We start from the raw sequence: 14453 nt of genomic DNA, 5'->3' as shown, positions 1-14453 counted from the left end.
TGGTAGCAGTAGGGGTTTGGGTGGGTGGCTGTCCTGTCAAAAAATAAGATAGGCCAAAATGAATGCCAACCTGGGCAGGAATGCATAATGAGCCTGGCCATGTTTTGGTCCTACCAGACACATATCCTATTTCCTTAAGGTACCTTTTAAAAATTTTTTCTGTTATTGTAAATAACTCGAATTTGATGAAGAGGTTCCCTGAAAGGGTAAAGATATCTATACCTCCAGGAAAGACCACTCTCCTTAGAAATGGACAGACTATGGACAGAGCAATCACTGCCAAGACTTGTGACTACTGAGAGTGTGGGTAGGTGATTCAGGGCTTCTTAGATGCCTGCACTGACTGTGCAATCTCAGCATGTGGAGGTGGAGACAGCCTAGAGCCTCCACCCCACCTCCCTTCAGGGCCCATGGGGCCTTACCACAGCACTAAGCCAATAGGGTAAAAACTAGGATTTAAGTCTCAGCTGCTCACTTGGTTTAGCATTTCGTCGTTGAAAATGGAGAAGAGAGGCAGCTAGGTGGCACAGTGAGTAGAGCACCAGCCCTGGAGTCAGGAATGCCTGAGATCAATTGGGCCTCAGACACTTGACACACCTATTAGCCATGTGACCTTGGGCAAGTCACTTAACCCCAATTGCCCTGCCTTCCTCCCTGCAAAAACAAAAACAACAACAAAAAAAAAAAGAAAAGAAAACGGAGAGGAGTCATCCAGAAAGGAATTGTTTTTAGGAAGGAAAAATAAAAGATAAAGAATAATTCATTAAGTGCAACTCAATTTCCTTTCCTTTAAATTATTAGCGCAACACCTGCCCCCAGCCAAATATATATACATATATATATAATATACTGTATATTTATATAGCATCTTGAATCAAAGACTTGATTAGAACCAAGGATGGCCTAGAAGGTAAAAACAACTGTGCCAAGAGGCTCTAGGGAAGACAGCCCAAGAACCAAAAAACAATAACAATATAGGTTCCCCCTTCCTCCCACCGATGCCACCCTCCATCCTATGATGGCCAGAGAATGGAGGTCTGGAACCTGAAACAAATAAAAACAAAGGCTAGGCAGGGGTGACTACCATGATAAAGCAAGCAGCGGCTTTCTTCCTCTCCAGAGGAGATCGGACTAAGAAGATAAGGGGAAGAGGCTGGCCTGAGGGAGCACTTGAAGATCCAGTGTTGAAGTGTGGGTAGGGAGGCTGGGAGGAGAGGTTGGGCAGAAGGAGAGCAGGCAAGGGGCTGCCCCAGGCAGCCGTCACTCCCCTTCCTCCTTAATGCGCTGCTGCTTGTTGCGACGAGCATCCATGTCAAAGTTGAAATCATTCCAGTCTTCCCGGGGAGGGAAGGAGATGGTCTGGCGGAGCGTGAAGCGGACAGCATCGATGACCCGCTCACCCCGTGTCTCACTGGAGCCCACACTGACAGTTGAGGAGCCGCTAGGGGTCCGCAGCAGGTGGGGAGGTGAGGAGAAGTCATGGAGCTGCCGGTGGTCCAGAATCCCCTTCCAGATGGCATGTCGGAACTGCTCCGGGATCTTCAAACTTGCCAGATCCTACCAGGGAGGGGAGCAAGTTGGTAAATTGAGCATGATAGACTTAAAGCTGCCCTGGACTTTGAAGTTCATTCAGTAGAAATCCCTCATTTTATGGAGGAGGAGCCCACAGCCCAGAAATGTCAAATGACTTGGTCCAGATGACCCACCTAGGAAGAGTGGGAGGCAGTATTTGCCCCCTTATCTCCTTGGCCTCAAGTCCAATACTACAGCTGCTAGGGCATTTAGCCTCTCAAGGGCAAGGGTGCAGGCTTTCACTTAGCTTCTATCAAAGAGTGAGCCACTCAACAACCCTTGTATTGTGGGGGTAAGGTTGGCTGTTTACTGAAATTCTCTAATCCAACCCTCTTATTTTACGTCAGGGAGGATTAAAAAAAAAATATCTTGTTATTTGAGATGAATTCCAGGCAAATGGAAATACAATCAGGACTTGCTGCCCAAGTCTTAACTTCAACTTCCACTTTTTAAACCTAACCTCCACTTTGTCTATCAGAGAACAGCAGCCAAGGTTGACTTGGGTGGTGGCCTGGGGCAGGGCTCAAGACATTCTTTTAAAAAAAGAAACTTTCTGACTGTCAAGGTTGGGGATAATGAAGCCACAGCTTCCATTTCATTTTGTTTTCTTTTTAAGGCAGCATCAAAATGAAGACCTACAGCTTTCCCAATCCTCAGGGTCTGGAGGGCAGAGAAATGAGGGAAGCTTGTCCTGCAGAAAGTGGTGAGACCTGAACAGCCAACACCCCCAGAAGGAGCCCCATGCACAAAAGCTGCAACCAATTGAGCACTAAGAAACCAAGGGAGAGAAACCAGAGAAAGCCAGGCAGCTCCCTCCCGCCCAGCCTCCCTTCAATTAGCGTATCCTCATTTGGGAAGGTCAAAGCCTTTAGTGAAGGACTGAAAGCAGAAGCCAGGGAACCATGGGACCCAGAAGCAGCAAGGACCAGGGAGAAATGACTTTGAAGCTGCTCCTTTGGTGGGAACCTTGCCTTGGCTTCTGCTTCCCTCAGCTCACTGCTGTGTACTCATTGTGATGAAGGATTGTGTCTCCATGGCTCCGTCTTCAAGGGAGGATTCTACCATTTGTGTTCTGTGTGTGTGTGTGTGTGTGTCTGTCTGTCTCCTCTGTCTGTCTCTATCTCTGTCTCTCTTTCCGTCCCCTCCTTTCTTCCCCCTCCCTCTGTCTCTCCCCCATCCCCAATACTGGTTTAGTATTTGCTGCTGTAAGCTCCATGGGGGCAGCTATTACTTCATTCCCTCTTTGTATCCCCAAGTCCAAGTGCAGTGCCTAGCACTTAGGAGATGCTTAAATAAACCTGATTAACTAAACGATTCGAAAAGGGCTCTGAATTCCTTTGGGAATATAAGCTCCATGGGGGAGGGGAAGCTTTTCTTCTAGTTCCCACAGGTTCTAGTACACTAGTCTGGTGCACAGTACGAATTTGGTAAATGGTCATGAGTTGAGGAGGATCAGCTGCTAGGCCGCTAACAGGCATGCTGCCAGAGCCTTCCTACATCAAAGTGGAGTTGTGAGTTCTAGACTTGCAGTCAAAGACCTGAGTTCAAATCCTGCCTTTCCTACTATCCAGGCAAGTCAGCTGACCTCTCTGAAATTCAGTTTTCTCATCTGTAAAACAGGGACAGTAAAAACACCTGTTGTTGAGATCATAAGTGAAATGCTTTGGAAGTCTTAGAGCTCTCGCCAGTGTCAGTTTTTGTCATTACTGTTTGTCATCGTTGCTATCCTTCTGACTCAATGGGAAAACTCCATGAGAAACTGGAGGCCTTCTGAGCCCCAAGACACAGGTGATACGTGTCAGAGGGCGGATGGAACAAAAATGGAACCGAAAGGCAAAGCTAACAGTTACTTACATCCATGGAGTAATGCTCAATCTGATAGATGGTGGTCAGCCCCTGGGTCGTGAAATAGTCCAGACAGGATGAGCAGCCCAACCTCGCTAAAAAGCTGCAGGGGGAGGGGGGAGGAAGGAGGAAACAGAAAACGAGAGTTCACCCTGACTGCTCCGGCCAGAAAAGGGCAATCCCAACCTTTGACCCTCTGGCGACTGCTCTGGGGATGGGGGCAGAAAAAGCCATGTGGAAGCCAGCCAACGATTTTGGATGCAACTCTAGCCCAGGTCAATGGGCATCCAGGCCAAGTATCACCTGGCCCTCCATAGATTGAGCCCTTCAGGAAACTGCTCCCCTCTAGAGGTGGTTTTGCCAGTAAGATACATACTGTGGCAATCCAGGGGAGCTGAACTGGAATAGCATGGCCAGGGCTCACGTTTTTCTCCTCTTCCTAGTGGCTGGAGAGGCAGCATTCAGTATTGGAGAGAGAGAGAGTTGCTGGCCTCAAAGCTAGGAAGACCTGGCTTCCAGACCCACCTCTGACACATTCTGGTTGTGTGACCCTGAGTCAGCTAACTACCTTCTCAATGCTCTGGGCAACCTTTGTTGGCAGAGGGGGTTTCCTCCTCTGGGAATTACCCATCTAATGAGGGCTAGTCTCTTCTCTCCTACCATACAACCCAGTCCTAGCTGGCTTCAAGCTGTGAGCAGTAAGGATGGATGGAAAGGAAGGGAGCGAGGCAGCAAGGGTGAATGAATGCTTTCTCAGGAAGCCCATCCCAGCTGCAAACTGACCACATGGACGTGGGGAGGGGGCAGTGGCAGGTAGACGAGGACACAAGGGTGTGGGTGGGGAGAAACCACGTCTACGCATCCACTTCCTCTGTTCATTTATTGCAAATACTTGTTGAATGAATGAAAGAATGAAAATGAACATATGGACATGTGGTGAGAGTTCATCAGAAGCTGGCCCCCTCCTACCTTTCCAGTCTCCTTAGCCCTCACTTCCCCTACATTCTCTGGGATCCAGTGACTCTGGCCCCCTGGCAGCTCCTCTAACACAACAATCTAGATCCCCCTTAATGCTCCCGTGGTGATTCCAGTTTATCCTGTCTACAACTTGTTTGTACAGAGTGGTTTGCTGGTGTCTCCCCTACTGCATCATCGTGAGCTCCTGGAGAGCAGGGGCTGTCTTTGCCCCTTTTTGTTTCCCCAGCCCTTAGGATAACATTGCCCAGCACATGGAAAGAAAGCACTTAAGAAATGCATGTAGTAAGCTCTCAAGATTGCTGACTGACTCCAAATCTCATCCTTTAAAAGCAGGGCTGGGTGGGTTTTCTCTGACTGATCTCTCCAGGATGGCAGGAGACAGACTCAGGGAAGAAGATGCCACTGCTGTGACAAACAGCTGGCATAGTGACTAGAACACAGTAGGCACTTAATAAAGGTCTCTCGATTGGTGAATTGGCATAACTGCCTCTCCATTAGATCTGTGTCAGTGGATTTGATCCCCAAGGTCCAGCTACCCCTGGCACCCCAGGGCTGCACGTCAGAAGGGGGAGTCTGGGTACTCACCTGACGATGCTGCAGTCAGTGGGGTATGGAGGTGGGGGTGTGCAGTGGGATGTGGAGGGCATGGAAAGGGTAGGAGGCAGGGCCTGTGTTGGGCTGAGTCCATTTATATCTCCAGCCATTGGCATGTGAGTACCCATCATCGGAACTAGTTAAAAAAAAAAAAAAGGAAGACACAGAGAGATCATGCGATTGTGATTCTAGACTGGTCTGCACTCCTCTCCCTCTTCCTCATTTGACAGGTGAGGAAACTGAGGCCCATGGAAGGAAAGTAAGTTAAGGTGGGACCTCATGGTGGGGGGTACACATTTCTAAAGCACCTAATGTGGGCCATATTATCTCATTATCAGAGACATCAGCGTCCTAAGCCATCTAGCCCACCTGTCTCATTTTAGAGGAAACTTAACCACTATTACATGTATAGTAAGCATAAGAGGCAGGTCTGCCAATGGTGAAAGCAAAGCTCCCTCCCCCCTAGCCCCCACTGCCTCACACTGTCAGGCACCACTTGATGACACACCCTTGTGAACCCAACAGACTTCTTTTGTCTGGGTCGTGAGGTAGGCAAGGAATTTCTAGAACTTTTCATGCAAGACGATGTTCTGTGTAATCAGACAGTAGGAAAGTGAGAGTCTCACAGTAAAAGCAGAGAATTGGAATCCTAGATTCTGAGGTGGATGGACCTTAGGGGTCAGCTGCTATTCCCACACTCTCATTTCAAAGGTGAGACACTGAAGCCGGGAGTAGTTGTGTCTGAGGCAGGATTTGAATCAACGCCTCTCAGACTTCCAAGGCGATGCTCTCTCTCTTTTTCTACATGATGCACAGAAAGCCAGAGCTGGAAGAGCCTGGTGTCCAAATCCTCTCAGTTTTCAGATGAGGGATGGAGATGTTTAGGACACCCTGAATCTGGGATCGGAGACCCTGCATTTGAATCCTCTCACTGCCTTTCTCTCTGTGTGATTTTGGGCAAATCCCAGCCTCAGGATGTGTAAAATGAAAAGGCTGGATCAGAACTCAGTCTTCTCCAGCCTGAAGTAGATAATCCTGTCACCTCTTTCCCTGGGGTGTGGCATCCAATGACATTCTTGTGTGCTAAGTGCCAGATGCCAGTGCCTGGGATCAAGATGGCAGCGATCTGGGGCATCTGTCTCTCTCCTTGGGGGACCAAGCCTTCTTAGGATACTTCTGCTCAAACAGATCATCCAGGGTAAGCTGATGTGGCTGGACAGGTCCCCTGGATATCTCAGCACATTTATTTTGGCCCACTTTCTTTCTGTCAATGCATAAGGTGGGAACTGGAGGAGGCTGGTATTGTGATAATGTTGACTGTTGAACATAGCGGGCAACCCGGAGAGAATCTGTCCAGAGCCCAGGGAAGGTGGCTTAGCACAGTGGCTCACCCCAGGACCCAGCTACAGTTAATGGAAGACTGCATTTACTAACCCAGGTGCTCTGGCTCTGAGCCCTCTTCCTACATTAAGCTGTCTCCATTTATTCTTTTATTCTTCCTTCTATCCCTTCCCGCATTGCTAAATTCCTCCTGCCCACTCCTCTTCTATCCCAAAGGGCTGCCCTGAAGGTGAGCCTTTGCCCTTTAGGATCAGGGCAAGAGAAAAAATCGTCCATCTAAAGATGAAGGTGCCCAAGCCTTTTCTAGCTCAAGTGGGAATATGTCACCTTAACTGGGGGAAAGCTCATTTCTGTCCAGAGCCTCAGGTTGGTTTTCTGTAAGGGATTTAGGACAAAACACAGGAAAGCAACACACAGGTTGAGAAGGAAGGTGGAGCCCTTGGGATAGAGAGAGTGCTGCAAGTAGACTCTGGAAAGCCTGAGTTCGAATCTTGCCTCTCATCCTTGCTTGCTGTATGAATCTTGGTGAGTCACTTATTCTCTCAGTTTCCTCACCTGGAAAATGAGATTGGACTAGGTGGATTCTAGGGTCAATTTAAATAACCTCCAAATCTATGACTTTAAGGCCCTAAAGAGTTACAGGGGGTGCCATCAGTGTTGGTGGAAGGAGTGCCCACAGTGGCGCAGATGAGTGTCCTTCACAGTGTATGGCCTCCCATGGCATCCAGCTCTCTTGGGCCTTGATTCTGCCCCCTCACTCATATCAGCCCCACTCCCCAATCATATTCCAGAGTCCTCCTGCAGTCAACAGCACATAGTGTTTTCCAAATGATGCCCAACGAAAGACTTACTGTTGGCTCCCATGCCATCGGGGATGGCCGTTGGGGTGAGGGCATTGCGCTGCTGAGGGTTAATGAGCTGGCTGACAGAAGGGAGTTTGTTGATGCTGTTCATTTTGCTCAAAGGTGGGGAGCTGGTGCCATAGGAGGTTTGCGACTGCATCGAGGTCCTGGAATAGAAATGCATGAGGCATGAAAGGAGAAGCCAAGAGAGTGGTAGGAGACAGAAGAACGGGGCCCCCTGGGTCCTGAGGAGTTCAGCTAGCTGGTGGCATGGGGCTTGGGCCAGAGGAACATTCTGGAGTTGGTGTGAGAGAGCACAAACTAACTCTTCATACGCCAGCTAGAAGAAGTATTCCCAGCTGGAATTATGCCTCTGCCAAGGAAGTTGGGAGTTACTAGACAAAAATTGAGGAAGCATCTAAATGCCTTTTCTTTTTTCCCTGTGGGTGTTCCTCCAAGACTCACAACGTGGTGTCCGTTGAGAGTCAGTTTGCACCAAATCCTTCCCTTCCCTTCCTCTCTCCAGCCTCTCCCTCTTCTACTGACTATAAAGTCACCCAAAGCCCACCATGTGAGGGAAGCAATAGGTGCACAGACACATTGATGCTACCTTCCAGCCCAGGGCATTCCATCGGAGCTTCCTGCACCATGTGCAGTAGGCAGAAAATGGTTGGAAAAGCAGAGGTCTCTGGGCACTCAGCCACACCTGCTGTTGCCACATGAAGATCCTAACCAGGAATCAAACATTCTCAGATACTATGTTCTAGGTCAGACCTTGGAATATCATTCTGGAATACCAAGAGCATCTCTGCCCAGGAAAGTGACTGTCTTGGGGGCTTCCCAGGAAGGCAGGCAGAGAAAAATCTGCTTGTCAGCCTATCAGAACCAATTCCTGGTTTTCCTGTCTCAATAACCAGCTCCATGATTCAGGGTATTTCTCTACTTGACTGGAATCCCAGATGCTGCGAGTGTGACCTAGCTCTGAAAACAAATATCTGCCTTGTGGAGTGAAAAGACCAGCATCAGCTCCTATTCCTACAAAGCTGGGAGGTTTACAAAACACTTTGGATGGATGAACTTAGACACACAGCTACAACTCCTAACATCCCATCCAACATTGTTTCATCCTGACTCAATTCTCCCAGAAGACGTTCCTTCCTAAAACATTCTAGTCCTGGAATAAGATCCTAGCTTGCAGTTTAATCAGAGGATCTATCCATTGTCTTCTTCCCCTTCCTGGCCCTCTGGCTTTGTTCTTGTGGCCAGATAAAACTGGAATGTCAACCTCCACGAAAGATTCACCTCAAAGACCCCAATCTCTAAAAGCATTGGACTTGGAGGCAGCAAGAGTTGTGCCCAAATGCCACTTTGGTTACTTATGAACTGTGACCACAGGCACATCTCTAAACCTCTCTGGGATTCAGTTTCCTCATCTTTTAAGTGGGGATGACAATACCAATAATTCCTATTCCACAGTGTTTGAGTTTAAAGTGGTTTGCAAGCCTTGATATAAATATGGGTTCTTATTATTTACGCACATAAATGTATGTTATATTAGCACCTACATTCGCACAGCCCCTAGGCTTAAAGACTCAAGATAAAAGTGATTCCAATTTTCAGAAATTAAGTTATGACCAACAAGAGTTTTAATAGCTTCCCACTTGCCCAAGCATTGACTCTGCCATAAGTATTGGTGATCAGTAATGTATATTGGGTCACTGTGAGAGAAGAGGTCTCATAGATTCCCTTGGCCACCTTCTCATTCTACAGGTAAGAAAAGTGAAGAACCCACAGTTGGGGGCCTGGCAGCAGAATTTGAACCCAGGACTAAATATGTTTTAAAGTACTGGTAGGAGATAAGGAGGGTTGTTTGAATTTTGTTGTTCTTTGACAGAGCTAGAAATTTCTTATAACTTTTAAAAGTATAGTTTTCACTGGTATTTGTCAAGGAGTGACATCTGTGGCAGGTGTTTTAACCTTTATTTTTTTTAATGGATTCCTTGGGCAGTGTGGCAAAACCTATGGGCCCCTTCTCAGATTTGTTATTTTTGTTCAGTCATGTCTGGCTCTTCATGATGCCATGGACTGTCCATGGCGTTTTCTTGGCAAAAATAATGGAATCGTTTATTTAAGATTGATGGAAATGCCAAATTTCAGTTGGAGATTAGTGAAAAATAAAGGTGTATTTTTCCCCCTTCCAAGTTCATAGACCTTGAAATCTTTGCCCATATCCATGTATAGATCTTTGTTTATGGTTGAAAAGGCTCCCAGGGTGCCTGCAAAACAACTTGGCTTTATGTTTATGACAATAGCCTTGGAGCCAGGAAGATCTGGATTTGACCCATCCCTAGTCATCATTGAGCTGACTTTCTATTCATTTTCTCTTTGCCATTTGTAGGTGATTTTGGAAAAGCTTGCCATCGACAGATTCTGGGAATGTCCTGCTAACATCACATCCCCTGCTCATTGATGAGGGGAAGTGTGGAAGGCAGTGCAACAAGAATCAAAGGAAACTTTTTCTAGGATACCAGTAGCTCCGAAACAGATTACTGTAGGATAAAGAAAAGGGGACGACACTACCTGGAATGTGTGGTCGCACCTCCCTATCACTGCAGGGACTAGATGAATGTTGCTAGATAGAACCATGACTTGAGGAGTAGGGAGTCAATTAACTAAATGATTGTTAGTAACACTCACGTACCTGAGGCGGAGGGCAGGGGATACTGGCTACGTCCCAAGTAAGAAGTAACAGGAAAGAATAAACAGAGGTTTCACAAACTTTTATAATATAAACTCCTGCAATGCCATAAAGGCCCACAGGAAATCCAGGAAGGAGAAAATGTGGGTGAGACAGTGAAAGGAGATTGCAGAAAAGGCTTACAAGCTGTCAAGTGTGTGTGTGTGTGCTCGCGCGCGCGCGCACACACACACACATGTGTTTTAAATTAGCAGAAACACTTTCAAAAGATGAGGCAAATCAGGAATTCTGAATATGTCACCCTTAATGTGGAAAGGAAAGATTTCAAGGGGGAAAAGGAAAGGGAGAGAGAAGGAGAAAGAGAGAGAAAGAGAAGGAAAGGGAGAGGGATAAAGAAAGAGATAAAGAGAGGAGGGGGCGAGGGAAAGAAGGGGGAGAGGGAAAGAAGGGGAAGGAGAAAGAGAGGGAAGGAGAGGGAGAGAAAAGGGGAAGTGGGGTGGAGAGAGAGAGAGAGGATGTCAGAAAGGACTCCTTTATTCTTGAAGTGTCAAGGTCAGAAAGAGTAGCAGCATTTTGTTTGCTTCACATGATGCAGTAGGAGTCCAGCTGAGCTAAACGAACAGGAAAGTTAAGAAAAGTGTCAATCACCATTTATTCAGCAAATTCAGTGACTGATTTTGGGGCTCAGAGCCCTTGTAGATTGGGAATCAGGCCAAAGTTGCCTAAAGGAAGGTGGGCTGGGTGGCCCAGGTCCTACAGGATCTAGAAGAAAGCAAGAAGAGATATCTGCTTTCCCTGGGGTGGGGGGTGGGGACACAAATGGGGAAGGTGAATGACCTCACTGTCCCCTAAGAGCACTGGGCATTTCAACCATTTTACCCAATGGACTTTCTGTCAATGGATTGGGTAGAAATATGGAGCTGCATGGGGTAGCCCTTCCAGCTGGAGGAGCAAATCTTGGCTGGCATCAACATTCTGACAGAAGCAGGGAGGTAGGGAAAGAAGACAAAGGGCAAGAAGGCATGAAAGGTGGGTGGGAAGGGGAGGATGGAGGGAAGGATAGAATGTAAGAAAGGAGAAAGGCAAGGAGAGGAAGGAACTAAAGAAGAAAGGGAGGGAAGAAAGAAGGCAAAAAATGAAGGAGGGAAGAAAGTAAATGAAAAAAAGGGAGGGAAACAGAGAAGGAGAGAAAGAAGGAAAAGAAAAGGAAGTGGAAGAGAAGAAAATAGGCAGAGAAAGCAAAGAAGAAGGGAAGTAGGAAGAGAAAGGAAGGAGAAAAGAGGGAAGAGAAGGAAGAAAGAAGGAAATTGAAGGAATAGAGTAAGGAAGGGAAGAGGAGGAAAACAAGATGGAAGGAGAAAGGAGGGAAATGAAGGATAGAAGGAAGAGGAATAATAGAATTAGGGAGAGGATGAAAAGGGGAAAAGGAAAATAACATGAAGTAAGCTTTCTCTGTAATGTTTGCAGGTAAGATTTCAGGGACTTTAGAGGGCCCTCACATGAAAAACACACACACACACACACACACACACACACACACACACACACATACCCCACCCCTGCACCTTCACCACCATTTGGTTTTACTGATGCTTGAAAGTCTACAGCCAGACAGTGGTTACCTGGGCATATGACCTCTTGATCTCTGCAAAAATTAGTTCCGATTGTCCCAGGAAAGTCTCTCGTAAAACCTCGTGAGCCGTTGACACCTGAGTATGGTTGAGTTTGTGAGATCCTTTCCTGAGAGCAATACTCATAAATGGGAAGGTGCTAAGAACGTGGCAGCAGTATGCAGTTGAGGAAGACAAGGAAGGGAGACCAACTGAGGGTTGGGAGTTTGGAATTGGCGGGGGGGGGGGGGGGGGGGGGGGGGGGGGGGGGGGGAGTAGAAAAGAAAGAAAAAAACTGGAGTTCCGTAAAAGACCCTAAAATACTTCCCAGTTTTGCCCAAGACAGGCTCCCTTTGCCTTGGCTCCACTATTCCCCCATCTCTCTGCAGCACCCATGGAGAGGCTGCCATGGCTTTCTTTCTAAAGGCTCAGTTTCCAAACATTTCCATTCGTCTTTACTAAGCCCATTTCGTCCTTCCCAGGTCTTTAGCAGAAGGTCATATTTGCAAACTTGGCTAAGATGAAGGGTGAAAAGGACAAAACACAGACCTAGCTCCGAGGGATTTGGGAAGGATGATGAAGTGACTGTAAAAGGGACATAATAAAATGAGGAGCCTTTGGTTGCACTAAGGTCCTGTGCTGCCCAGGGGCATCCTCTCTATATGAGGGCATTCTCTTTCTCCTTAGCAGCTAGGCCCAAAGCACCCAGCCAATCTTGTGAGAAACCATCTACAGAAAATGTAGACTAGTGTGATGACCATGTGAGAGCATCATAGCTTTGCTATCATCCTTTGGCTAAAGATGGATCACCAGTTAACCCTTACAGTAACAAAGCCCAATTAGATCAATGAATGGATAATTTCATTTACATGTCTATTTTAGAGGATGAGTCCTTGAGACTCTGAGATAAAAATGGAGATAGGCCACTGCATAAAAGTATTGGCTAAGTAAGAACCTGAGATCTGGAGAAAAATTAGAAAGAATGAAAGAACAAGTAAAATTATATAACAAAGTATAAAATTGCACATTTTCTTAATGAACATCCAAGTAAACCCAAGATTTTCTTTTCATTTCATCTTGGGTGCTGAGGACTTTACTCAAGGCTGGGTTTCCTACTTAAACTGAATCATCCTAAGATAAATTTAAGGAGAGAGTAAGAGGGCACCCGGTGGTCTTGAAGAATCTAAGTCACCTGGCCCAGATGACCTTCATCCTTGGGAACTGGAAGAATTGGTGGGTGTGATGACTGAGCCACTGACAGTCATCTCCACGGAGGAAATAAAAGCCAAACCAAAACAACTAAAAAGTATATCACAAAGAGAAGAGAAGAGAAAGGTGTCTACTATAAGCCATTAAATAGTTTCTACTAGAGGCCAGAGAATTTAATTTCAATTTCTGATAGACTTATGAAATGTGCGATTGACAGGAAGGTTCAGGATGGAGAGGCAGCTGGAGAGGATGGTAGATAGAGTACAGGACTTTGAGTTAGAAAGACCTGAGTTCAAATCCTTGAGCTTCCTTTTCACATCCCAAAGTTTGCCTTCAGGGCAATCATCAGCTTCTCTCAGACTCAGTTTTCTCATCTCCAAAATGAGGGCTTATGCTAGATGGCATCTAAGGTCCTTGCCCAGCTCTGGAGCCTTGACTTAACTGTCTGATGCTTCAGGTATAGACATGGTTCTCAGAGCATGAGCGAGTCAACACACACCTTTAAGGAAGAGAGACAGCAAAGAAATCCTCAAGATAAACCAAGATGCAAAAGTTTATTGAAAATGAACAATCACACATCTGATAGCGACAGCCTCACAGGACAGCTCTGCATTGACACAAAGCAACCAGCTGGGTACTGAAAAGAAACAGGGACTTTGTTTGAACACCCCAGGGATTACTCATTTAAAATATCTTTAAAATTTATGAGAAACGTTGAGATTCTTTAAACCATTGCTCAGGTGAAGTTACAAAAAAAAAAAGCTAGACTTTCCACCCTCCAGAATAGGAAGGGATTTCATTCCTATAGAGGGATCATTTTTCAATTTGTCAACACACAAAGCTTCCTGGGAAAATATCATCAATAAATATCCAGAATGTGTCTGGCTTTACGGGAAGACCAGGAGGCTCTAGACCCAATTCAAAAGGCCCTTCTCTATTCAGAATAGGGCCTTTAGACCCTCCATCAGAGAAACTGCTTGGGACAGTCATCAGGCAACTAACCAGTCAACCAGGGGTACTACAGTTACAGGAACTGACCGATCTTCCTTCTCAACAAACCATCAGACTATACTTGCCCATCTTGGGCTGTCAAAAAGAAAAAAGTATTTAAGGAAAGTCTTTCAAAACTCTGATGGAAGAAGATTGTACACTAAAAAGACCCACAGCAGGAGCCCAGGCCCTAAAGACTGCTTCCTGGGACCCCCAGACCAGGCAAGGAGGGAAGGCAACAAGACCCATCTTTTCTCAGGGCTAGGGCTTAGGACACAACATCTAAGTGATTCTGTATTCTCCTCACCTCTCTCTGCCCAGCAGGGCTGCACCCTAACATCCTAGTCAGCTCCTACTACCATGGTATTCCGTGACCAGCATCAGACAGGCCAGACTGAGCCACTCAGGCACTGGCTGGATATTTAAACATTGAACAATGAGAACATCTGAAAAACAGGTTTTTTCTTCCTCTTTTAAAAAGGCTTTTTAAAGATTGAGACCAGCTCAAAAGCACCCAAGATATGTCACAAACAGGACAGAAAGTAACAGAAAAGGGATCCACCAAACGTTGTACTTTGTGGTGCCTGACCCACCAACCAGCTCTCTAGCTCAGAGGTTGGGCAGTCAGTGAGTCAGTCAGTGAACATTGTGTGCTGGGTGCTGGGATCTGCAGAAAGTGTCTTTGAGATAAGAATTCTGAGTCCCTTCAGGAGCTCGCTTTCACTACTGGCTCTAGGTCTCAGAACCAAAGTGTTATTCACTCCCGCTTCCCAG

At 46.6% G+C, this 14453-nt stretch overlaps 1 protein-coding gene across 2 annotated transcripts in view; it reads right to left on the bottom strand.

Moving 5' to 3' along the window:
* Positions 1-1260: 1260 nt before the first annotated feature.
* The window catches only part of TP63 (tumor protein p63), a 244150-nt gene continuing 230957 nt past the window's right edge, over positions 1261-14453 (bottom strand). For both annotated transcript variants that reach the window (XM_036756087.1, XM_036756088.1), the window contains 4 exons: positions 7182-7339; positions 4981-5125; positions 3427-3520; positions 1261-1557 (listed from right to left, as the gene is read on the bottom strand). In XM_036756087.1, the coding sequence (XP_036611982.1) occupies positions 1261-1557; positions 3427-3520; positions 4981-5125; positions 7182-7339 (694 nt within the window). The remainder of the gene's footprint in view (positions 1558-3426; positions 3521-4980; positions 5126-7181; positions 7340-14453) is intronic.

Source organism: Trichosurus vulpecula, chromosome 4 (assembly GCF_011100635.1).
Source record: "Trichosurus vulpecula isolate mTriVul1 chromosome 4, mTriVul1.pri, whole genome shotgun sequence".
NCBI lineage: Eukaryota > Metazoa > Chordata > Mammalia > Diprotodontia > Phalangeridae > Trichosurus > Trichosurus vulpecula.
Note: the sequence above shows the minus strand (reverse complement) of the source record. Positions and strands in the feature narration are given on the sequence as shown.